Source organism: Microtus ochrogaster, chromosome 21 (genome assembly GCF_000317375.1).
Source record: "Microtus ochrogaster isolate Prairie Vole_2 chromosome 21, MicOch1.0, whole genome shotgun sequence".
In the NCBI taxonomy this organism is placed as follows: domain Eukaryota; kingdom Metazoa; phylum Chordata; class Mammalia; order Rodentia; family Cricetidae; genus Microtus; species Microtus ochrogaster.
In genome coordinates, this window is record NC_022022.1 from 23,115,975 (window position 1) to 23,142,457 (window position 26,483).

The 26,483-nt window shown below is 40.9% G+C and overlaps 1 protein-coding gene across 2 annotated transcripts in view; it reads right to left on the reverse strand.

The window, feature by feature from the left end:
• Ank2 (ankyrin 2) overlaps positions 1-26,483 on the reverse strand; it is a 530,016-nt gene that overhangs the window by 359,804 nt on the left and 143,729 nt on the right. Inside the window, exon 2 of one of the 2 annotated variants that reach the window (XM_013349981.2) lies at positions 10,757-10,817. The exons of the other annotated variant lie outside the window; for it this stretch is intronic. Coding sequence (XP_013205435.1) covers positions 10,757-10,777 — 21 coding nt within the window. The 5' untranslated portion in view covers positions 10,778-10,817. The remainder of the gene's footprint in view (positions 1-10,756; positions 10,818-26,483) is intronic. 2 annotated transcript variants of the gene reach the window in all.

The following is a 26,483-nucleotide window of genomic DNA, read 5'->3' on the forward strand; positions in this document are numbered from 1 at the left end:
TGATGTGGGATCAGGACTCGTCCCGATGACTCATTTATTTAATACCTTCTTAAAGAGCCATATCCAGGTATGCTTGCCTTCTGAGACACCAACAATGTAGACTTAAATATACCAGTTCCAGAGAGAACCCGCTACAACCCCTAACAATCATTATGGCCAAATAGTTGCATCTTTTAAGAAAATGTGCATTTTATAGATAAAAAATGGGAATGCCCAGCAAAGTCTTTTTCCCCCTTAATCAGAAGTGCTAACAAGATAACATATACATTTTAAAAAAAACATGTTGTGCTATTTGTTACAACATTTCCTAATTGCATCAACTTAGGAAAATAAAAGGGGCTGGCTCAGACAATTATTACTTCAGCTAGGTGTGGGAGCAGTTAAGAGAGGCCAGGAGTTCAAAGCCAACCTCAGCAGCGTAGTAAGTTCAAAGCCAGCCTAGGTTACGTGAGAACCTGTCTCAAAAAAACAAACAGCAAAAAACAAACAAGAACTGGAACAAGAAGAAAATGCAAGCTTCATGATTACTTCAAATCCTAGTTGAAAAGGAAGAACACTTAGGAAGCATATGTCCAGTCCTCATGGCCACAAAATAAATTTTAAATATATAAATAAGGACATACAGAATAACACTCTTTTCCCTGTACTTGTACTATTCTTAAAATATGATTGCAATCATTACTTAGGAGAGAGCTTTCAATGATTTTAATTGCTATTATCAGTGCTATGTGTCTATGGGTGTGTGTTGTGTGTGTGCGTGTGTAACTGGAGAAGCGCTTGTGTGAAGTCAAAGGACACTGGCAGGAAAGAAATCAGTTCTCCTCTTCCACTGTGGGTCTGGGGTTAAACTCGGGTAGTTGTGCTTACAGATCAAGTACCCAGATGATTCTACTCATTTGAATATAGGATGATTTTTTTTTCTGATGCCTTCCAAAAAGATGCATGTCAGTTTCTTCTTTTTACATTTTTCAAACAAAATGAACATAATGAGCCATTAGAAAAATCAGAAAATGCCAATAAACTTTATAGGGTAATGGCTCAGCAGGGACCTTCTTAATTAAGTGTGAAGAGGGTCTAGAGACAGCCTTGTCTTGCTCTGGTTATTTGTGATGAGAAAGTCTATTGGCCTGGAAAACACGTGGGAATGGGTTTGAACGATCTCAAGGACAAAGTCACACACCTACACAGCGAGCCAAAGAAATAATCACAAGTTACACATAACTGTGACTGATTCTGCCACTGTGGGCAGGTGACATTTTAGAGAGAATGACTCCAGCTTAGCAAAAGATGGCAGCGTGACCACGACACGATCAATGATGCCAGCCTAGCTAGGATGAAATCAATAGACAGCAGTGTGACTACGATGCCATCAATATCTGGAATATGCTGGACTTTTGTCAGCAAATCTACAATAGACATGACATACAATTTATAATTTTGTTCTGGTTTCTCATGGTGTGATAAGAGAGTAACTTAGCAATGTATCACATCAGCTTCCGAAAGAAGTAGGCTGGCAAGGAGGCTCTATCAAAAGTCGCCAACTCGGGATGCTTTCATGTAATCCAGGAAGGACACTCATTTCATGCTCTATAATTTTAATTAAGCTAATCATTATATTCTGTCCCAGCTAGCTCTTCCAAAGTTCTTCAAGATTACTTCACCCAAATAGTCCCAAATGCTTACAGCATTCCTAGTACCTCATGATTTTTTGAAAGATAAATTGCACTGAGGTACTTCCTTCTGTCCTCCTCTAGATAGATAGATAGATGATAGATAGATAGATAGATAGATAGATAGATAGATAGATAGATAGATAGATAGATAGATAATTTTGAATAACTAACTTATCCTATGTCTGACAACTAACTTATCCTATGTCTGACTATCATACCAGGATCAACTTCAAACACTGCTCAGTCAAACTGAATTATTCATTTTGCACACCATTATTGTTAATTCTTGACTTGAACAAAAGGCAATAAATGTCAATGCTATGTGACATTTGGCAATGAAAAGGTAATACATTTTTCTCAGCTGCCATGGTAACAAACATTTCAGCATAGGCACAAATAGAGGGACTAGCAAAGAAATGTATTTTAAATTCTACTCGAGAGTGCTAAACACACCAGTGAAATTCAAAATTGTCCATCAAACTGCCTAGCTAGGCTAAATCAGATAACCCTTCTCAATCCTTCTCATAGTATGTTAAGCAGACTTCATGCAGGTAGTAGGCAACCCAGTTCCACACTGAGTTGTTGTGCTGCTTAATTTTATGTCACTTCGATACAGGCTAGAATCATCTGAGAGGAGAGAAGACCATTTGAGAAACCGCCTCCATAATACTGGGCTGTAGGCAAACCTGTATGGCATTTTCTTAATTAGCAATGGATGGGGGAGGGCCCAGCCCATTGTGGGTGGAGCCATCCCTGAGCTGGTGGTTCTGAGTTCTATAACAAAGCAGATTGAGCAAGCCATAGGGACCAAGCCAGGAAAGCAGCACTCCTCCATGGCCTCTGCATCATCTCCTGCCTCCAGATATCTGCCTTGTTTGAGTCCTGTCTTGACTTCCTCCAAAGACGATGAACAGTGATGTGGAAGTGTAAGCCAAATAAACCCTTTCCTCCCAAGTGGCTTTGGTCATGGTATCTCATCACAGCAATAATAACCCTCACACAGACAAGCATCAGGGATAGATATCAGGCTATATAAAAAGATATCTAACCAATCATGAGCGAATGTTGCAGGTGCTGGCACAGAGTGTTAGAATATAGACCTACTCAAATATCATTCCCTTTCCAAAATCCTCCCCAATAAATAACTAGCTTCTCCTTGAAGCTTCCATTTAAGAGGAACAGAGGTCCTAGGGCTGGGTACAGGACCAAGATCAGTCAGAGCAATCCTTCGATTTTATTCCCTGCAGTATTTAATTAAAAAGAACTTTAGAACCTTTGAAGTCATCCACCCATTTTGCTTTTGTATTTATCAATTCAAGTAACTGAGTTTAGGCTGCCTGTCATTGTCCAAGGCCACAGTGCTAGCCAGTACTGGAGCTGAAGCTAGCAGCCACCTCATGGTTTCTAGACAGTTCTCTCAGGCTGACACACCCAAGGGCAAAGATGCTGTGCTGAATTGCTATAAACTGAAGCGCTATGTGTAGAAGATCATGCTATTTGACACTTAGCCATGAAAACCTAATATATTTTTCTTAGCTGCCATGGCAACAAACATTTAAGCATAAGCCCAAATAGAGGAAGTAAGAATGAATTGCCTTTTATAATCTTTTCAAAATATACAAGTGCTAAGATGAAATGAAGCATGCTTTGTGATCCCAGCACTTGAGTGAGGAGAATTGGATGTCAAGGCCAGCCAGCCTCTGCTACATAGTGATTTCAAGGCCAGTCTAGACCAAACAAGTCCTTATTTCAAAACAACTGGAAATAAAAAAAGATAACTTGGATAGATGGCATGTCATAAACCTCAAAATGATTTCCTCATAATAACAAATTATAAAACTAAAATAATAAAGAAATCTATTGCAGATAAATGTTCCATAAGATTACATATAGAATTCCCTTGGATTAATAACCAATAAAACATTCTGATGATAGCATGTGTGTAAATAGTTATGGTTCTTAGAAATTCCTGCTTTTCAATATAAATTTTGACTAGTTAATACTTGAAATTAAGCTCAATATTAAACAGAAAATGGGAGATGGAGCAGAAGAGCACATCCTTGATTCTCAAATGTGTGTGTGTGTGTGTGTACTAAGAGCTAAAGAAGACCTACAGAATGACCACAGCAATGCGCTGGGTAAGATCTCCCCATGGCAAGAGGAAAATAAACAAAGGAATGTCTCCTTTGTGTTAATCTACACATTACTCATAAGGAATATGGGAATGTTCAAATTATATTTCTACAGATGAAAATAAAGGATGTTTGATGCTATTAAAGACCCACAGCCAAGCACTGGGCTGAGCTCCTGGAGTTCAGCTAAAGAGAGGGAGGAGGAGAGATCATTTGACTAAGGGGGAGGGGTCAAGAGCATGATGGGGAAAACCACAGAGACAGCTAACCTGAACTAGTGGGAGCTGCCAGCTGGGGAATATGCATGGGACCAAACTAAACCTTCTGGATGTGGGTGATAGTTATGTGGCTTGATTTGCTGAGGGGAGGGGGAGGGCTGGTGGTGGCACCAGGACCTATCCCAGGTGCATGAACCAGCTTTTTGGAGCCCATTCCCTATGGTAGGATACTTTGCTCAGCCTTGATACTGAGGGAGGGGCTTGACCCTGCCTCAAATTGGTAAGCCAGACTTTAACTCCCCAAGGAAGGCCTTACCCCCTCTGAGGAGTGGATGGAGGATGAGAAGGGGGAGGTAAAAAGTGGGGGAAGTAAAGGGAACTGGAATTGGTGTGTAAAATGATATTAATGTCTCGTATCCCTACATGCTTACCGACAGACTTCTCTCTTCGTGGGAGTGTTATACCAGCAGAATTCTGCCTCATACGTCTTTATGGAAATGAAAGAATCCCAAGCAAAACTGTTTTCAGCACATTCAAGGTTTGGCTCGTCTGTTCATCAAAAGGAACTAAGTATGAAAGGGCCCCCATAGCAGATTTCTCCTTGGGTGTTTTTTTTTTCTTTGTTTATCTGTCTTTTTATTTGTTTGTTTGTTTTCAGAGACAGGGTTTCTCTTTAGCTTTGTAGCCTGTCCTGGAACTCACTCCGTAGACAAACAGGCCTTGAACTCAAAGAGATCCACCTGTCTCTGCCTCCCAAGTGCTGGGATTAAAGGCGTGTGCCACCACCTGACCTTTGCTTTTTGTTTAACATATCATTTCAGAATATTCGTCAAAAAAGAGAAAAATATTTTGAACTAAAAGCATTTTCTGTTTTTTGCACAATAACCAATTAAACAGAAATATGTTTAGTTCTCTCTCTTCAGAAGCTTAAGCTATTTTTCTATTTTAGTGTTCCAACTATTTGGCTCTCGTACCATCTTTCCTGTTCTTTAACCTGAATGAGCTGGCAGAAATACCTAGAGTAAGGCAAGTAAGCTTCTCTCTGGTGCCATTGGCAGCAGAATGGGAAAATGACAGTGTGATACTTTGTTTTAGACATACTAATCATAGTACATGTTTTATCACAATAAAAAGTTATGTTAAGTTATCATGGTGGTACACATGGTACTGAGCTAACATGGTGGTACACACGGTACTGAGCCAGCATGGTGGAACACATGGTACTGAGCTAACATGGTGGTACACACGGTACTGAGCCAGCATGGTGGAACACATGGTACTGAGCTAACATGGTGGTACACACGGTACTGAGCCAGCATGGTGGCACACAAGGTACTGAGCCAGCTTAGTGGTACAAATGGTACTGAGCCAGTTTGGTGGTGCACATGGAACTAAACCAGGTAGCACCCCCTGAATCCCAGCACTGAAGAGGCTAAGGGAAGAGGATCATAAACCCAAGTCTGAGCTATATAGTGAGACCCTGCCTCATAAAACACAAGGCAAATGCTGACTTTATATGCAAGAGTCACATGACAAGGATTTATGGTAAACCCAACATCCCTCCGGGTGGATGCTGATGTACATCCTCTCAGAGCCAGGCATTCTGTGAAATTCTTTAGCTGCAAAGACTTACTGTATTGCTCACTCTGACTTATTGAGAAGATGCTAAATATTTGCATCTGGATTTCAAACCTTATTCATAAATCACTCGCTCCCACCTGGCCTCACATGTATACAGAGCTTAGCCAACAACACACTTTTAGACAATTATACAGGTGTCCACTGGGAAAAGTTAACAGACTTAGAGATGCACAGATGTAATCAATCTCAGAGCCTGAGTAATTAGACCCATCCAATCAATCAATCTTAACCTGTGGATGATCTAATGAGTGCCCTTTAAAGTAAGAATCAGATCACTCCTCCTTCCTTTCCCACATATCTAATGCATATACCCTTTATTTATACACCAAAAAAAAAACTGTGTGAAATTTTAAAATGTGTGAAATTTCAGAATGATTTTTATTATATTACTAAAACAAATAATATTTTATTTGCTTGTACTTTCCCATTATTTTTATCCACTTATCTCCTGCGAATCCAATTTTGTGTATTCATTCAACTTTTCCACCTCACTGATGACCTACAACTTGTCCAGTTTGATTTTTTCCCCTCTGTAGATTTTGCTTAACTCAGCAGAAAATAAAAATAAAATGTGAGCGAAAAGAAAGCTAAAACCCTGAGTGACACAGTGTACAGTCAGCAGTGCGACCCCGAGGCTCACAGAAAGAATGTAAGTTCAGCTGAGCATCAAAAGATTGAGATTAAAATCAGGTTGATCACCTTTGGTCCTGAAATCTAAGATTTGAAAATGCTCCCAAATCCAAGGTTTAAAGATCTGGTGGAAAATACTTCATCAGGAAGCTTTGTTCTGGGAACAAAATTAGTAAAAAGTATTGTGTTAGTTAGCTGCCCTCTGGGTACACATACTTTAAAAAGCCAACACTAAATAATAAACCAAACTCTTCAAATCACAAAGATTTTGGCTTGGGCGTCTGTTAATTATTATAAATCATTTTTGGAACACAAACAGGTATTTCCATCTCTCTTTAAAGGAAGGCACACAGGAGGGTTGTTTTTAAACAGTTTTCAAACACTGCCTCTAAGATCTGTCAGAAGTATATTGCCCTCCAAATATTATTCTCCTTCTAAAGTGAGGAAGACAGAGGATAATTGGTTCCTTTTGAAGTCTCAGTATTTGGCTACTTATACTGGACAGAAATGCGTGCATTCAAATCTGGGAAGTTCAACATATTTTAATGAATAATTTCCAATGCACTGGATCCTTGACCAAAAGTTACGTTGGGTTATTTCAAGTACCTTTTCGTCCATCTGCAAAATTCCGCTGTCTCCTTCTGCTGGCTCCCACACACCCATGAAGCACACACTTATTCCCTATCTGCAATGAGTGTGCCCTGCTTTTGAGTCTCACTCAAGAGTAGCTCTTGGGAACTGGAGGACACGATGCCCTGTGGAGCTAAATAAAGCTTCCCTGAGATGGGCACTTCCTATAATTTTTGCGACGCTTACAATTATTTGAGGTGCTCAAAAGCACTTCTGAAAACTGTTAATGTTTGATAACATTTTCTTTGCACCATTGAGCAACCACAGCTGATGGAAGCAAAATGAAGAGAGCCAGATGCCTGCTGAGGAGGGCATGAACTCTTCCATGAAATTCCTATTTCTGGTTTCACTCCTCTGATCTGGCTAAAGTCATACTTTCCTTCTATGTTTTGTTCTAAGTATGCTGCAGACTCAGGACTCGGAGACTTCTGTGATTCATATAAGTCCGTGGGAAAGTCCTTCTAATACGCCCCCAAGGGACATACATATTTGGTTATTTGTTTGCAAAATCAGTGAAGAATTTGGTTGGCAAGTCACACAGATCTTGCTCTTGTTCCTTGTCTAATCATAAGACCAACACAGTAGCCCATCACTAGTTCCTCTTAGACTACCTAACAGACAGGAGTTACGTAAATGAATTGTGAGCCAGGGGAATGACTTTTGTTTTGAGAAAGTCATTAAATAAACTCGTGAAAACTCTACTACAAACCACAATCTCAGAGAACTTAGACAACAATGAGGACCCCAAGAGAGATGTACATAGATCTAATCTACATGGGAAGTAGAAAAAGACAAGATCTCCTGAGAATATTGGGAGCATGGGGACCTTGGAGGAGGTTTGGAGGGGGGAGGGGAGAGGCAGAGAAAAATGTAGAGCTCAATAAAAATCAATAAAAAAAATCTGACAAAAAACTTCATTTCTTTCATCAGATCCCTATGTTTTCTTTTTCACTTTGTCTGTGTAGATGTTCATGTGGGGGGGGTGTACATGTTCCTCTGTGAGTGTGCACATGTTCGTGTATACACATGCATGCACATCCACAGTCATCCACTTGCCAGAGGTTGATACTGCACCTTTCTCAATCATCTCTCCACCTTATTTTTTGAGACAGCATCTTCACTGAATCTGGACCTTGCCAATGCAGTTGGACTGGCTGGCAAGTGACCCTCCGACCTTAGCAGTGCAGTTGGACTGGCTAACCACTGACCCTCTGGAATTTACCAGTGCAGTTGAACTGACTGGCCAGTGACCCTCTGACCTTATCAATGCAGCTGGACTTGCTGGCCAGTGACCCTCTAATTTCCACCTGTCAGTGTCCTCTTGCACTGGGATCAAAGCACACGGTTCTGGGCTGAAGTTACTAGTGTCAATGGTGTGGCACCAGCAGTGATGGTGACGGAACTGAAGTCTTGGTGCATGCATGACAAACACTCTACCGCCCGAGCTCTCATCCCAGTCCCTGCTTTCTCTGGATTCTCTCTTATACACAGCTTCACAACAAAGGGTTGGGGTCCCGGGTACAATAAAGAAAAATTTATCATAAAATAAATACTTTTCTTTGAAAAGTCTATTCTTTTTCCGTTTGTAAGAGTAGGTGGTGATCTTTAGCTTACCAAATTTTTAATTTATCTTTTTTTCCACAACAAAGAAAGAAGACATTTTAATGAAGATTGTGAATGGCTTTAACCCCAAACAGCAGGAAAAAATAAGAAATAAGAGTATTATTTTCTCTAGTCACAAAAACTAGATGTAAAATACAATTACAGTGTCATAGAGACGCTACATCTAATTATATTTAATGAGAAAACTATGAGCTCCCATTTGATTTGTTGGTTAGAAATACTTAAATCAATCAAGAGAAACAAATCTAATTCTATCATTATTAGCAACGATGTATGTGCTTCGGGAGAAAATAATCACATAAAATGAACAGTTTGCAAGATGTAGTTACCTAAAGTTCAAACAGATTATTCATGGGTAGAAGGAAAGGTCAATGTCCCATTACTTCGGGACATGTCTCAAGGACTGCATCTGATTTATGTTTAAAGATACAAACTGGCATATTGACTTTTAGGTGAAAATTTTTGGTTATCATGAGTAAACAAACAAAAAAAAGGTGTATCAATGACCATGTCAGTATAGACTACCCTACTCCCTAATGGAGGAAAATTTTAATCTTTGATATTTTCTTCCAGTTCTTACATGTTAAGTAGGCCTTTTAAAAAAGACATATGAAATATATGAATGATATATCTGGACCACCTGGTTTCACACTTAACCGTCTTAATTATTTTAATTTCCTCTTACTGCTTTCTTCTGTATAACTAGACTAGACTTCACACTAAACATAGATTCTAATGTGGAAATCAGAGACATAGATCTAAAGTTTAGGTCCTAAACAGAGGTCAAGGACACAAGCCAGAACTGAGAGAAGTCTCCCGTGGAAAGGATGAAGGGATAAAGCTCCCCTACTCAGTGGGCCAGCCTTCCAAAGTCAGTGCCCCCAGTACAGTTATGAAACGGTCATTCCCAAAGTCACCACAAATCCCTCGACTGCCCCACGGACTCTCTCTAGCTCTAACCTACCACTCACACTGGGAGGCCTCGCTTGCCTGTACTTCAAGAAAATGAAATGATATTATTAGATCCTTCTACAAACACTATTAGTCATCAAACAAGACAGAGTGCTGTCTACCCTCCCTGAAAACAGCCTAAGTGGAACGGTGTTCTCTCATTAACAACAATAATAAAACTCTTCAAGAACTGTGTATAAAACAATGCAAAGTATAGAAATTTATTCTAATTAAATGTCATCATTCAAAGAGCATAAACATTTCAGCATGAAGTTATTTCCTAAACCTTTTTTTCTTTCAAACACGGCCTCAGACAATGCCTCCTCAGTGGTCAAACATTTACAAGAGACTTTCTCAGCAAAACTAGAAGTTCTTTAAAATGGTAATTTTTATTTAAAAAAAAAAGGAACAGATCTTTTCTCCTCTTCTCTGTATCTCCGACATCATCTAGTCATTTGTGCTTAGTTATTAACCTTGTGTGAAGGGAGAACACATACTTTTTAATAACCAAAACACCACGCCTACAAATGCTGTGACATCATACAGCTAGCCTGATAGTTTACAATGTAGAATTTTTTTTTCTCTGTAATGAGATTGAGATAGTTTCTACAATATTTTGAAGATTACTTCTAGAGAGAAAAATTCTCCTGGATATGATCATGGCTTTTAAGAATAACATAATTCCAAACACCACATGCATGATGCCCCAGAGTGAGGAATTTCACACCCTGTAGTTCCTCCATGTGATATGTTCTCTGTTTCTTTATATTTTCTTTATCAAAAAAACAACTTCTGTGCACATATTTCTTCCCCTGGAGAATTCTCCATATGGATGCGCTCTGAGTTAATTATACAAAAATCAAATACCCCTTAAAGCAATGAAAGCTGTAATTCTGAAGACAGTTTGGCCCCAGAAAATAAACCCTAAGAACAGAACTGAGAGCTGAGTACGGAATAAATCCCAGTGTGACCTGTTCTACCTATTACAGTCAGACAGCTTCCTCCTGCATTTCCCAGAAATGAGGCTTGAGGAAAAGACGGTTTCCCTTTCCATCCCCACATAACATTATAATTGATAATAACTGCTCCAACACAGAAAAAGGGATCATCGTACTTTCTTCATAATTTAAAATGATTAATGATATATCTTTATATCTGATTCACAAGATTTTCAAACAAAGGAGTAGTGAGTTATATTTTAGCCCTCATGTTCTTTTGATCAGATTCTTTTAAAATAACATTAAAATACCAAAAGTACCTTTTGCAACATGGTTGTCATTTGAAATGTCAGTTCTTCATGTCCCTGATCAGTTACTTACCTAAAAGGAAAAGAAAAGAGAAAACATTAGAAGTTTGGAATCATATGTCATTAACAGTAGTTAGATTTGAACTAAAAGTAAGTTTGCAGTGCACACTGAGACAACTCTTTCTAATGCAAAAGACTAAAACAAAACCATTATTTCAAGTACTCCAAAAGCAGACAAAATATAAAAATAGCATATAATATGCCAGAGGCATAAATTCCAGAATATATGAGAATTTCCATCATTGTATGAATTGCGAGGGGAATGATTGAGGGGATTATGAGCAATGGAAATATTTGTGTTTACTCATACAAATGGCTCTCGGCTTAAGTTTAGTGTAGTAAGCAACACGAAGCCATATATCTTGATTAACACTTGGCTCACTTCTATGCACCCAAAAATATGTTAATTTCACTTAAATAAAAACTGTTAGGTAGCCAATTCTGTTACTTTCATGCTTGTTGTTCACGTTACAGTGTACTACAGAAAATTAAAACCTTACTGTTGAAGCACTCTAACAATCGTGATGGAGGAAGGTCATTGGTTAACTAAAAAGAAACTGCTTGGCCCTCATTGGTTAGAAGATAGGTGGGAGGAGTAAACAGAACAGAATGCTAGGAGGAAGAGGAAGTGAGCTCAGACTCCACAACTCTCCTCTCAGGAGCAGACACCTCAGAGAGACGCCATGCTCCCCTCTCCTGGGAAGATACACGCGATGAAGCTCCGACCCAGGATGGACATAGGCTAGAATCTTCCCGGTAAGACCGGTGCTTACTAAGACCAGTGCTCACAGATTATTAGAGATGGGTTGATTGGGATATCAGAATTAGCCAGTAAGGGCTAGAGCTAAAGGGCCAAGCAGTGTTTAAATGAATACAACTTGTGTGTTGTTATTTCGAGCATAAGCCAGGGGCGGCCAGGGTGATGGGGATGCAGACCCGCTGCTCTTATTACTACACAATCGAACTCTAGAAAAATTGAAATCTCTTATTCCACTGTTTAAATCCAACACTGCTTTTCCTCACTCGTTTCCCTTCAAACCTATGAGTATTTCTATGTGTTCCCTTATAAACCTGATACATAAACTTACACAGCATGTGATCAGTCCACCATGCTGTATTCCACATTCTACACAACCTGCATGTCACTATTTATGATTTGTATGTGTGTGGTGCATACGCGCATAACTGTGTGCATGTGTATATGTATACGCCCTTTCCTGCACATGTGGTGGCCAGGGCAGGACACCGGGTATCTTTCTCTACTGCTCTCTGACTAACTGCCTTGAGACGGAGTCTCTCACTGAACTACACGTCTCCATTTTGACTAGGCTTGCTGACAGTGAGCTTTGGGGAGCCTACCTCATCCCAATTTTTCTTTTCATTCTTTGAGAATTTCACACATGAGATATGATCATATACATCACACATACTTACTCCCCTCCCTGACTCCCCTTAAACCTCCTTCCCTTCTTAACTTTTTTTTTTTTTTTTTTGATAACTCAGTGCTGCTCATGTGTGCATAGTTTGGAGGCCATCCACTGGAGCACTGGAAATCTTACCACGACTCCCAGCCCTAGTTCTGAGGTTACAAGAACCAACAGCCATGTCTGGCTATGCTGAGTGCTGGGGATTCAAACTCAGGTGCTCACACTTCAACGGCAAGTGTTCTCATTGAGTATCTATGCATCTCATTTTAATGTGTGCAAATCTGGGCACTAAGCTGCTACTGAAGAGTTTATCCAGCCATGATCTTCACAATGATCATATAGAGCAGTGGTTCTCGGCCTTCCTACTGCTGCAACCATTTTATACAGCTCCTCATGCTGTGGCGACCCCCAACCGTAAGACTATTTCCATTGCCACTTCCTAACTGTACTTTCGCCACCGCTCTGAATCATACTGTGAATATCTGTGTCTTAGGTGACCTCTGTAGAAGGGCCCTTTGACCCCTCCAGCGGGGGCGCTACCCACAGGAAGAGAGATTTAGATGCTGACTGATGTGTGCTGAACTATCTGGCAGGATGCAGGTCATTATTCTTTTCTTAATTTTCCAGGAATTATTTTATGTGTATGGGTGTTTGTCCTGCATATATGTCTGTCCACCACGTTTCTTATTTGACTCTTCCTTCTCAGTTTTCCAAAACTATCATATATAATCCATACAGAACCTTTCCCACACCCATTATTAAGTATTTCATTCATTTTCTATTACCAATAAAATCTGTCTCATTATGCTTATTACATAAACCATTAGTCCCTGTCTCTTTACTTTGGGTTTATTTTCTTTAGAAAGTTCACAGATTCTTCTTTGTTTTTGTCATTTTCTTGATTAATTAATTTTAAAACAATCTTTAAAATTCAGAAGTTCTTTCTGGACTTCCCATATGTGGCTTAACATCATGAAGCAGGCCGACTGAGAGACGCTGAATGATCTGGTGACAGTGAGAAGACCCAGATAATTCACTGAGAACAATACAAAAGCAAGCTTGGATTCACTGTGAGCATCCATTTGGAAATTGTGCTGCTTGGCACATTATATTCAAATGTTCTATACCTTTTCAGAAGGAGCTTGTATATTCATCAACTTCAATGCTTTTCCTGGACAGAATCTCAAAGAAAACTCACCCCACAGTCGCATCATTTGACTTCAGGGAAAGCTTTTTCAAGAGTATTTGCCTTGTGAGAGAAAAAAGGACAAAGCCTGTGGGCTGAGGTTTACCAGGAAAGGCCTGGCAAGGCCATCCAACTGGCCCTGCTTCAAGACCTGGCACGGCCTCTTGCTAACTACAGGCCTTGTACAAATTACTGAGCACCGAGCCTCCAGTGTCCGCATGAAATGAAGTTACTTAAAGAATTATGGATAGTAAGTAGGATATGCCTGGCATAAATTAGGCATGCAAACATCAGATATGTATTCTTAAATTGTTAGATATATTGACAGCAGGCTAGGTCTAGGCCCATCCCAATGCACTTCCCATATATGAACTCCCTTAGTCTCACAATGACCGCGTGACATAGTACACATCTAGTCCACGAGGAGTAAATCTAGTATCTATCTAGTTCACCACACTGAGAATGCAGGGCGTGGATGACAGCCACTGCTACTCTAACGCTAAGCCAGTTCTCTCCTTTGCGACCTTCCATCTTCTGTCTCCTTTCCTTTTCCGCGGGAAGACTCAGTCTTTCACACTAAGATTTCCTTGTCATTCGAGGTGGTTAGAAAAGAATGCCTTTACATTTACTAGTGAACAGCATCTATAATCTGCAAACTATCTTTGAAAACCATGTATCAGAGCATCTTTCCGACATAATCTCTTTCATTCATCTTGCATCTAGACGACAGCTCCTTCTGTACAAGCGAGCACCTGATCCTACTTTCCTGTACCCTTGATTCACCTCAAAGCATTGTTGTTGTTGTTGCTTGACAAAAGAAATGGCTGCACGTGCTGGTTACTTCCTAGCTCCAACCCAAGTGCATGTCTTTCTATGTGTGTTTACTTTTCCTCCTCTGACCTGCTCTTGTCCTAGGATGCTGCCCCTACAGATGTCATCACATGAGCTCTGCTGCCCACTGAACTCCATCCACTTAGTGTGACCAGTGGGTTGACAAGGCAGCAGATTTCTAGATGGAAGGGGAGAGAGATAAAGATACTTATTCATCTGTTCCCTTCTGTTCACACATGACTCTAGCAATGGTGGCATATCTCTATCACTGCAGTTTCTATCAGATGGTCCCCCACCCATCCTCCAAAAGCATGCTTTTCTTACTGCAGTCCTTCTTGCCTAGGATTGATGATGGGTGTCCTAAGGTAATGTACCACACTCCTTATTTCCTACAATTTGACTACTTTGTATGTTCATTAAAGTTCCTTCAACAATCCTAGCTGAGTCTCTCCGTCTGTTCTTCCTCAGTGAAGGAAAAAGAGGAATGGAGAAGTGTGCTAGAGAAAAGGATACTCCTTGCAGCTACCAAGCTTAACAATGAATGCCAGAATTTTTTTAATACATTCATATAATCACGATCTTTCAAATAACATATATTGATTTGGAACTGGCTCTTATTATTCTTATGGACTTTGGCCAAGACAATATATACAAACACACCTCATTTTTTCAAACCTTTCATTAGCATTCCAGAAAATATGCATGCACCGTGCCTATTTGATATAGAAAGGAATCCTGTCCATTGCACAACATCTAAAAAAATTTGTTTTAAATTTTCTTTAATTTATATCTTCAAAAAGATTCCTAAATCTTACAGAAAAGACTCTTTTAGACTTTTAGACTTAATCAAAATCCTTTCAAATGCTTTGGCTGAAATTGCTGGCTGAGGAGGATGATGTTGGACAGCAGTCTTCACCTGAGAGCCAGTGGAACAAACTAAGAAATGAGAGACGTGTTACCTACCATTACTTCCTTTATTATAATGTTTGGGATGACTTCTTGTATGTGAACGGTTCCCATAGGCTCATATCTTTGACAGTTAATGGAACTGCTTGGAAGGATGAGGGATGGCGTTGCTGAGGTGTGCCACTGCAGAAGGCCTTTGAGGTTTCAAAATACTGGCACCATTCTCTGTGTGCAGTCTCCCTGCCTCGGGGCTGTGGATGGGGATGCGAACTCTCAGTGATTCCCTGTTCCACCATCATGAACTCTAGCCCTCTATAACCGTAAGCTCAGTCAACTGGTCTTTTTTGTTTTGTTTTGTTGTTGTTTTGTTTTTTGTTTTACAAGTTGCCTTGGTAATGGTATTTTATTACGGCAATATAAAAGTGACTAAGACAATGGTTTTTTTTTTAACTCTTTGAGAATTTCATACATGGATACAATGTACTTTGATCCTATTCACTGCACACTCCTCCCCTGCCTCTTTGTTTTATAGCTGTCTTATTTAGCAGTCACTCACAGGGCATGGGAATCTACACCATACATCTGACACATATCACACTCTTAATCTTCACAGTGTGAGTCAGGAATTGTTATTTCTTTCCAGAAGAGAAAACCAACCACCACACCTTGCCCAAGCAGTGGAAGTAGCAGAGTCAGAATCTATCCACCTTGAGAGTCTCTTCTTTTTCCATCACATTTTACTGTCTCCACTGAAAAGACTTGGTTGACTTGAGAGCAGGTGGCATCAGATTTTTGCTAACTGTTTGTCATATTGAATCACAATTCGTTATGCAAAGTTATGAGAAGTGATTTGGCCTATGGCACGATTAAGCCATTAAACTATTATAATGTTCCCACGTGATTTTCTCTTACCCTTAAAGGAACATTAGAACTTCACTATAGATACTTGTGAAAACATAGAGGGCTCATCTCTAACAAGCTATGGATATTTCTGCAGCTTAAAGTCTTCAGATCACTATCCTTGAGGCTGAAGTGCCAGAATCACCATAAGACTTTTTAATAGACATGCCAAAGTAGACAGGGGAGAACCCATGAGGTCTCAACCTCATGTAAAGAACTAGAGGCAACTAAGGAACGCTGAGAGTGGAAGAAATAATGGTCTCCAGGGATGAGAATATCAATTAATTATCCAATACCAAATAGTTAGCCCCAAAAACATATTCACAAGTAACATTATACAGATTGAACAGGTGTATTTAGAAATATATATGTATATGCATATGTACATATTCATGTAAGAACAATTAATGAAAAAAGAGGCCATGAATTTCAAAGAAAGCAAGGAAGAATGTATGTGAGAATTTTGAATGAGGGAAGGGAGGAAATAAATTATGTAATTATATTAGAATCTCAAAAATAAAAGAAAAAATTATTTTTTAATGATTTTAATTTTTTATTCTTATTTTATATGCATTACTGTTTTATTTGCATGTATGTCTGTATGAGAATGTCAGATCCCTGAAACTGGAGTAACAGACAATTGTGAGGTGCCATTTGGGTGCTGGGAATTGAACCTGGGTCCTCTGGAAGAGCAGCCAGTGCTCTTAACGGCTACGTCATTTCTCCAGCCCCAAGGGAGAAAACATTAAATCACTGACTCTTGAGTCCCATGTGATGTTCTTGATGGAGACTTTCTGGGCTCTCCAAGGTGATTATTCTGCATAATAAATCATGAGAATAATTCTTATTTCAGAAGTCTCTGGATCTGCAAGATTGGCACAAGCATCACCTAGTAACTTAGACATGCGAGTTCTTAGCCACCCCACCCCACTTTCATCTCTCAAATTAGAAATTCTCAAGTGGAACCCACTGCTGTGTGTTTTGATGAAGGCATCAAAAACATTTCACAGAGCACTTGCCTGGATCCTCGCTTCTATTCACAGTTTCCTATACAGACCATCAGGAGCCACCATGGAGTCAAGGACGGGTCACTCTCCCAGTTCCCATGGCGTCTCTCTGAGCACCCACAAGCATGCCCACCATTTGTCTTTCCTGGTCTATTTTATCTAAATTAAGACCACAGTTTCAACAGATGTAGTGTTCACATTCACAAAACCTTCTCGGAGCCAGCAAAATCACAAACAAGTATTCAGATACTTAAATCACAACCACTCTTTTCAATTTCCTGGAACTGTGACCGTGGATTTCAGATGGCTAGTCTTACGTTATTTTACCAAATGTTTCCACAGTTCACTTTGTATGTGGTCAAGAACCCTCTGTGTTCCTTAGCACCAATTTAGAAAGGGTAACACTTAGGCATCCACAAGGAGTTTCCATTGGAGGGGGGAGGTAATCATGGGGGGGGAAGAGCATGGTCTCTGAGGATCAAAAGGATAAAACAAGTTCACAAAAACTTGCTCAATTAAAGTCCCAGGCATACTGGTAATGACATCACATCACAGAATCTTAATTGTAAACCAAGTTGTTTTTTGGCTCTTGTATCGGTGAAGTGCTAAGAGGGCGGGATCTAGCATCTCACACGATAGGCCAGGGCACAAGAGGAACGTCGACACTGTACGCTGCCTGCTGAGAAGCATTCAGTCTGACATTTAGAACTGTTGGACGACTTTTTAGTTCCAGTTTCCAGAGGCTGACAAAGTCGCTGAGCCACTGCTCGAAGCCCTTGCTTTCTGCTCCCATGGAGCCGCTTAGCAGAATCTCTGAGGGCCCGTTGCTGCCGACAGAACAGGCATTACTCCTGTTATTTGCAGAGTACCAGGTAAACTCCATCCTGGTCTTTCCTACATATTTACTCTTCTCCGAGAGAAAAGAGAGATGGGACAGTCAAAGGGCTCCCCTCTCTACAGATTAATAGAAATGGATTAACTTAAGGTATAAGAGCCAGCTAGCAACACACTTAGGATATTGGCCAAACAGTATTGCAAGTAATATAGTTTCTATGTGATTATTTCAGGTCTGGGCAACCAGGAACGAACAAGCAGCCTCCTACAACAGTTGCTGTGGAAAACCCATGATCCAAAGCAACTTGGGGAGAAAGGTTTTATTTCATCTTATAGCACTTAATGCCATCATCAAGGGACACTAAGGCAGGAACTAAAGTGGAGATTATGGAGGAATGCTGCTTACAGGCTTGCTCTCCATAGCATGCTCAGTCTAGCTCCACAGCCTTCTTATACCAACCAGGACCACTGCTCACAGAGGGTCAGGCCCCACTGTATCAACCATTAATCAAGAAAACGTCCCCGCAGATCTGTAGAGGCCAAGGAATGGTTTTGAGAAAATGCCATTTTCTAAATTGAGGTTTGCTCTTCTTAGGTGAACCATGTGTTGTCATGCTGAAAAAAAAAAAAAAGCTAAACACACCAAGACAAAAAGCATAGCCCCCCGGCTCCTAAAGGACAAATGTGGTCAGTTAAGCCTCTGGGTTTATAGCTTACTTCTTTTCCTCACGTCAAAGCTGGTGTCAGCAGCAGTGGGCACTGAGCTGTGAGCTCCACAAAGCAGGGAGCTCCACAATTCATTCCTAACATGAATCCTGGTGTCTAGCCCAACAGCAGCCATAAACTTGGCGTTTGAGAATATTTACTGAATAACAGAAAGAAGGAATGAGTCAAAGTGATCATGGAAACACCAGATTTCAGCCTTAATATGATGGAGGTGGAAGGAAACCACAGAGAAGTAAAAATGGAAATGCATTCATTGCACAGACCATCATGGAACTTAGCCATTAAGCAAACGCCCCTAATAAGAAGGTTAAGCAATGTAGCCTAAGGCAATGAAGAGACTGAATGGGGATGACTTGAACAAACGAGCCATTCATAAAAGAGGCAGGTTTGAAACCATTAGGGAGATTTGGATGTATTTTTTAAGAATTATATTAAAGAAGTTTAAAGAACTGAGGAGATTGCTCAGGGGTTAAAGCACCTGCCGTGCAAACATGAAGAGTGGAATTTGGATCCACGGAATTCATATAAATGCTCAGCAGGGAGGGTACGGTGGTTCCCTGTAATTTCAGCACTCATGATGGAGAAAAGGGATCCCTAGAATAAGCTGGCTAACAAGACCTGTTGTAACAGGAAGCTCGGGGCTCAAGTGAGAGGGCGAGACCTTGCCTCCATGAATAAGATGGAGAGCAATCGAGGAAGACACCTGCCATCAGCTTCAGGGAGGTTTCTACATGCACACAGACATGTGTGCACGCACCGCCACACGCACATGTATTCACACACATCCAGACACATACAATGGGGATTTTTGCACAACCTGTACCCTCAGTGATGGGAGCAGCAGAGAGAGGAGGATCCCAAGGGCTTACGGGCCCACTAGTCTGGTCAATCCATGGATTCCAGGGTCAATGGCATCCTGGATCTTCAGCAAGGTAGAGAGGCCAGGCATGCTGGCATAATAGCATTGACTTTAAAAGTGTGATGGGCACAGGAATGTTTAAGATGCAATCTAATGCACAGACATCTTTTAATTTACTTCCACTAGGAATGAAATAACTCTAAGGGGCCTACCATGTGCCTAAATTCTAGAAAGAAAATGGTGTAGTTTTTACCCTACTGTCTATGTTAATGGCTAAGAAAATGTCATTTACAGGGCATGTGTGGGAAAAGAGGTTAATTGTACATGTGTGCTTATGTAAGTAATAGCACAAATGTTAAATTTCAAAACAAAGGTAAGTGTATGGAGAAATAGATGCATAATTTTTTAAATTACTTTGGATGTCACTAATGACATAGATAACTGCACATGAGTTTAAGCAAAAGGTTTGGTTTAAAGGGAACTCCTTGGGTTCAGATGCAGAGAATCACACTGAGAACTCATAAACAGTCCGCTAAGGGAGTGACTTTTCTAGCGCCACTAGTATAAAAAAATAAGACAAAAACCCAAGTCAACGTTACCTACACTACACTAAAATGCACTTTCCAGTATTTCTTTTTTTTTTTTTTTTTTTTGGTTTCTCAAAACAGGGTTTCTCTGTCGCTTTGGAGCCTGTCCTGGAACTAGCTCTTGTAGACCAGGCTGGCCTCTAACTCACAGAGATCCACCTGCCTCTGCCTCCCGAGCGCTGGGATTAAAGGTGAGCTCTACCATCGCCCAGCTCCAGTATTTCTTTCAGTTGTTTTGGCTATTGTTTTGGCTTTGGTGGCTAGAGAAGGAACTCAGGGCCTTGCACGTTCTAGGCAGGCACTCCACCATTGCACTACCTCTTCTGCCCTTCTTTTTGTTTTAAATAAAAACAACGACTCTGTGCCCGCTGGCCAGGCTTTGCAATCCCATCAGCTTGGGCTGAGTCTGCTAGAAAGAAGTCTGCCAGCGAGAGTTAGGAAATATTTTTTGCTCTCTAAGCAAGGCTTTCACAAAAGCTGAAAATACCCATGGTGCTATGTCAGAGATCTCAGCGCCTGGGGAGCTATGGGAACTGACAAGCCTAGATCAGTGTCCACAGGGCAGCCATTCCTCCATGGAGCTGAAGCATTCCGGAGGAAAATGTCACATCCCCCCCTCTCCCTGCTTCCTAAGTGCTGACTGCAACCAGGGAGGCCGGCCTCCTATGGAGAGTGGTGGGAGAGAAGTTGTGAGCTTAGCTAATGAAGGTCTTCAGACAGAAAAGGGGGCGGGAAGGGCAGCATTTCAATCATTTTCATTATTCTCAAGACTATGTGTGTGTAAGTTTCCAAATTAACTTGTAAATCTGGAATCTAGAATCTTTGTTTGGAATACTAGTCAAGAATGGTTTCTAAATGGTTGACTTCCCTGGAAAACCCACACTCACAGACAGACAGTATTTCAGCCAAATGGCCAGGCTCACATCAATGGGTGAGTCACATCAGTGAAGTTATCTCTAATGGGATGTGATGGAGATGAAACTCTATTCTGGGATCATCTTCCCCAAAGCATAATGTGATCTAATTATGAGGGGAAAAAAATCACCCCACAAATTCTGACCGAGGGATAGCCCACAATGACCTCATTGCCTCAGCTCTCCTAAACTGTGAAAGTCACTGAAAACAGGAAAAGCAATACACCGTCACAGCACGGAAGCCACTAAGAAGACAGGACCAAAGTGGCCTGCTGGAACAGAAAGAGGTCTTTAAGTTAAACAGCAGGGAAAGGTGCTTGCCATGTAAGCTCACAGCCTGAGTTTGATCCCCCGAACCCACATAAAGACAGGAGATAAGAGACACACACCATGGCATGTCCACACACAAATCACACGCATACACAGTAACAAATAATTTTTAAAAAATATTTTAAAAATTCACCCCAAAATGTCAATCAACTGTGCACCGTAATCATCACAATAAACTAATAAACGTAATGGTTAGTAACGTGTGCCAGTTATAATATATGCACCAGATTAATGTGCGACGTTATTTATGGAAGCAAATGATAAAAGACGCAATAGGAGATATTCAACATTGTTTCTCTGTTATTATGATTGAACACTGACCAAAAAGCAACTTGAGGAGGAAAGGGTTTCCTTGGCTTACACTTCCAGGTTATAGTCCACGATCGGGGACGCCAAGGGCAGAACCTGAGGCAGAGACCAGAGAGGAATGCTGTTTCCTGCCTTGCTTTCCCCCCTCTGACTCAGCTGGCTTTCTAATGCCATCCAGAACCACCTGCCTAGGGGTGGCACTGCTCACCCTGGGCTGGGCCCTCCTCACCGATGATCAATCAAGCCAGGGCTCCTCCATTGTGCCACAAGCCAGCCTGATGGAAACAATTCCCCAATTGCAGGTTCCCTCTTCCCAAGGAATTGTAGTTTGTGTTCATTTGACAAAAACTAGTCAGCACTCTCAAACACCCCTACTACCTGCTCAGCTTTTCCCATCAACATTAAACTGCTTTGGAATAGAGAACAATAAAAAAAAAATGGTTGGCTTATTCCTTTATGAAACAAATAGAAGTATTTTCACCTTTTAAATTTGTGTTTTGATGTATGTTTAATAAATTAATGCTCTGATTAGACAGTCAATTTCTGCTCATTCGGAATATTTGAATATACGTAATTTCTCCATCACCCCTAAATAGAATCCCCTCTTTCAAAAAGAAAATACAGAAGAAATTAGCTGTCAGAGCTGTTGGATTACTGAGGCTACGGGAATTCCAAGCTGCTCCAGAAACACCACTGAAGGGGCATTTTGCTGCTCCAAGCTAAAAGGGAGTGCTCCGGGTACTACAGGGGATGGCTCTTAACAATCCCAAGCAGGTGTTCAGGCACTGACCAAGAAAACACAATCTATGGGAAGACAGGCTTCCATATGTCCTCCCCTGTCCAAGGAAACACAAGCTCATCAGTGCGTGGACATTTTTAGGGCTAGAAACACCCCACAGAGATCATTGCTTCTATCCATTTCCACACAGAAAAGAATTTTAGCAGCTAGTTCATCTCTGAGAAGCAATTCTCTTACCACTTCAACAACAGGTAAAACTAAAAGATATAATATCTTGTGATATTAAAAAGTCAGCCTCTCTTTTAAATCATGTATCCAAAAGTACTTGCTTGATATAGATGATCTTCTCCATTTAAATTCTGTCTTAGTTAGGGTTACTATTGTTATAGTGAAACACCATGATCAAAAGCAAGTTGGGGAGCACTTTTTTGCCTTACACTTCCAGATCATAGTCCATCATGGAAGGAAGTCAGGATAGGCACTCAAAAAGGGCAGAAACCTGGAGGCAGGAGCTGATGCAGAGGCCATGGAAGAGTGCTGCTTATTGGCTTTCTCACTCTGGCTTGTTCAGCCTGCTTTCTTATAGAACTCAGGACCACCAGCCCAGGGATGACAACACCCACAATGGGCTGGGCCCACCCCCTTCAATCACTAATTAAGAAAATGACCTATAGGCTTGCCTACAGCTCGGTCTTGTTGAGGCTTCCTTTTCTCCAATGACTTTAACTTGTGTCAAGGTGACATAAAACTAGCCAGCATAAATTTTGGTTATAGAAATGGGGAGAAATGAGGAGGAGAACTTAAGTAGAGCAAAGGTACAAATAAGAAACACTGAACAAAGAAAGACAGAAATGGCCGCAATGAGTGCGTTCACACAGCAAAGCCAGGAAGGTGAAGGGTTTTCCCTGAGACCAGGAGTTATGGCCATATGGGAATTTTGGAAACAAAGTTGTCACTTTGCCTAGATGCAAATTTAAACAATCAGTCATTTCCTCCATGCAGGGACTCAGAGAACTCAGTGAGAGCATTATAAGTCAGGTAAAAGACATCCAGTTAGGGAGCTGGAAGAGAAAGTGTGAGCACACCTTCCTATTCTGTTCCATTGCTAGTGTGAGCCAAATGTGCTGTTGGAGAATAAATGGTTTTACTCTCGACAAAACCTACAATCTGCAGTCTATATCATAAACAGTAAAACAAACAAAAACTTTGAAATTGTATTGCAACTCCCCTGGTGGCTAGGAACACACACACACACACAGCTAAGCACTCTGAAAAGCCAAGGGACATAAATTAAGGCAGTCATGTCCTGAGTCCAGGCAGTCTGCTGATCCTTCCAGGCACTCCAGGGTGAGTGCCTTTTCTCCTGACAGAGTTGAGCAGAAAGGCCCGGAACTTAGGCAGTGGAGTAATGGGTGAGGGGTGATGGGTGATGGGTGATGAGACACTAGAACAAAGGCTTCCTTTGTGCAACTTCTGAAACGAGATGAGTTTGACTCACAAATGCAACACAGTTGCAAGGCTGCAAAGCTATGGCACACCAACCCTGAACCATGGACAGTTCAAATGCTTTCTCTTTCACATATGCTCTTGGAGGTGAATGGTTTTCTCAAATTACTGTCAGCCAAGGATGTTACTTTTTCACTTGCTAACATTTCTTTCTTCACCCATCCATTCATTCATTATGCATTCATAGAGGTGGGCATATGTGCCTTGGTGACCGCAAGGATCAGAGGACAATTCATGGAGTCTACAAAGTTAGTTCTCAGCTCCACCCTGTTCCTGAGATGGAACTTGAATTATCAGGCTTGGAGACAATCCACACTGACCCATCTCACTGGCCCACAAAGCTTATTTTTAACCCATTTTTGTTTGTATTTTGATTTCAGGGATTATAAATACTCGGGAGAGTGAATGAGGTCATTAGCTTGACGGCAGGCTTTGCAGGACCTTAGGCAGGATGTCAAAGGAAGCAAGCTGTGGAGCCAAGATGTCCTTGCGTTAAGAGGGCTCCTTTGAGGTCTGCTGATGTGTACCTTGCCTGAGTTAATATGGACACATCCACATCTGGGAGACTGCTGCTGCCTGAACATCATGGAGAAATTGGGACCTCAGCAGAACTGTGAAAACTACCCCTGTGAGTCTCTAGAGTAGACACCCACTCTTCAGAGAGAAATAGGGCACTCTGCACCAAAAAAAATAAGTTCGTGGGGAATGTAATACTGGCTGTCAATAATAAATGAAAAGTCCTTCTGAAAACCCCACTTGGAGTGATTTTCTTCTTCTAATTTGAAAATGGACTTGCCTACTGAAAAGTCTATGACAGATTACTAAAAGACTTTATGGTAAGTGTATCAAGTTCTCTCTAAGTACTATACTGATGTCATCCATGTGGTATTAGCCTAATAGACCTGTTTTTGGTGTTATTTGTATTTTTACCCAGACAAATGGAATATGGGAGCAACAACGATGCTAAGTGCTTCATTGCTTATCTTGATAAAAATTTCCACTAGGAAAATGTGTCCTCCACCTCCCCAGGGCTGGGATTCCTAACAGGTGCCACCATGTCCATGAGATTTTATGCCTTGAATTCCACCCCAGAACCACGTGCCTACCGCCCTCTGCTATACTCTGCTCTACAACTGAGCTACGTCCCCACCCTTGAGAGTCTCTGTGACAAATTAGGATCCCATGGACTTATGATCATAATCATACACTCACATCTGTAGGTGTAGTGGGCTTTTCTCAGCATTCTGACAACTTTATTACATTAATCCACTCAATCACTAGAAGAAAAAGAGAACCTTGATTACACATGAGAAAATTGGAGGCAACATTCTTGTTGCTGCTTACAAGACTGTAGTTAAAATTAGTGCAGTTTTTGCTTCATTTTCCAGCCCCAGAAATTGAACTGTCTCACATTCTGGCAAGGACTAGGCAAAGAGCTCTACTACTGAGCTACAACCCCAGACCAAGATAAAGTTAGGATATCAAAATGGACTTTTAATAGGACATAAAAGCAATTAATAAAAGAAAAATTTTCCAAATATGTAGTTAATATAATCATACCCCAGGTATATCATCAGTTGTAGTAATGAATTCATCATCATTTGTTGAATGAAGTAAGGTGCCGCTTATTTGTATCACCATGAGGTCGTGGCCTACCAGCAAAGTTCTGGCATGTCTGACTCTGGCAGCGGCTCCGTAGCATCTGACTCTGCCTTCCTCAGCAAATTCTACCAGCGTGTGCCATTGGTAAACTATTAAAACCCCATATTCTATGAGCCCAGGACTCTAAAAAGATAAACCAAATACAAGCACAAAGAGAACAGTTATGCTTTACAGGTTAACCTCAATACTCCCCTAGCACAACAGTGACAACCTTGATTGTAAATCTTTGCTGTACCTGTCGTGACTAGGAACCACTGCTGTTTCCTTGCTCCAGGGCACGCAGGTTCTAGCATGGCGCTAGAACAGTGCCAGCATTCCCAGCCAATGTTTTACATCCCCAGAGCTTTTAAACACCTGACTTCAAGATTCTGAGTCTGATAGTAGCTAAATGTTTTCTTCTTCTTTTTTTCTTTTTCTTTTCATTTTTCAAGGAAGGGTCTCATTATGTATCTCTGCCTGCCCTGAAACGTGCTATATAGACCCAATCTGTCCTTGAACTCATAAAGATCCACCTGTGTCTGCATCTAACCCGTCCTCTGCCTCCTGAGTGCTGGCATTAAAAGCATGCACCAGCGTGCCTGGTTAGAGCCTGAATAACTATAAGAATTACCATTTGTTGAGTTTCTTTTTTTTAATTAATTACTTTATTTATTTATTAAAGATTCCTGTCTCTTCCCCGCCACCGCCTCCCATTTCCCTCCCCAAACTACTATACCCAGCCAAGCTATTGTTCACTATCAATGGAGAAAACAAGACATTCCAGGATAAGAACAAATTTAAACAATATGTAGCCACAAATCCAGCCCTACAGAAAGTAATAGGAGGAAAATCGCAACCCAAGGAATCCAACATTGCCAACACTGCCTACAATAACTCAGGCATCTAGCGACCCTTCACCAGCACAACTCAAAGAAGGGAGACACACAAACTCTACTACCAAAAACAATAAGAATAAC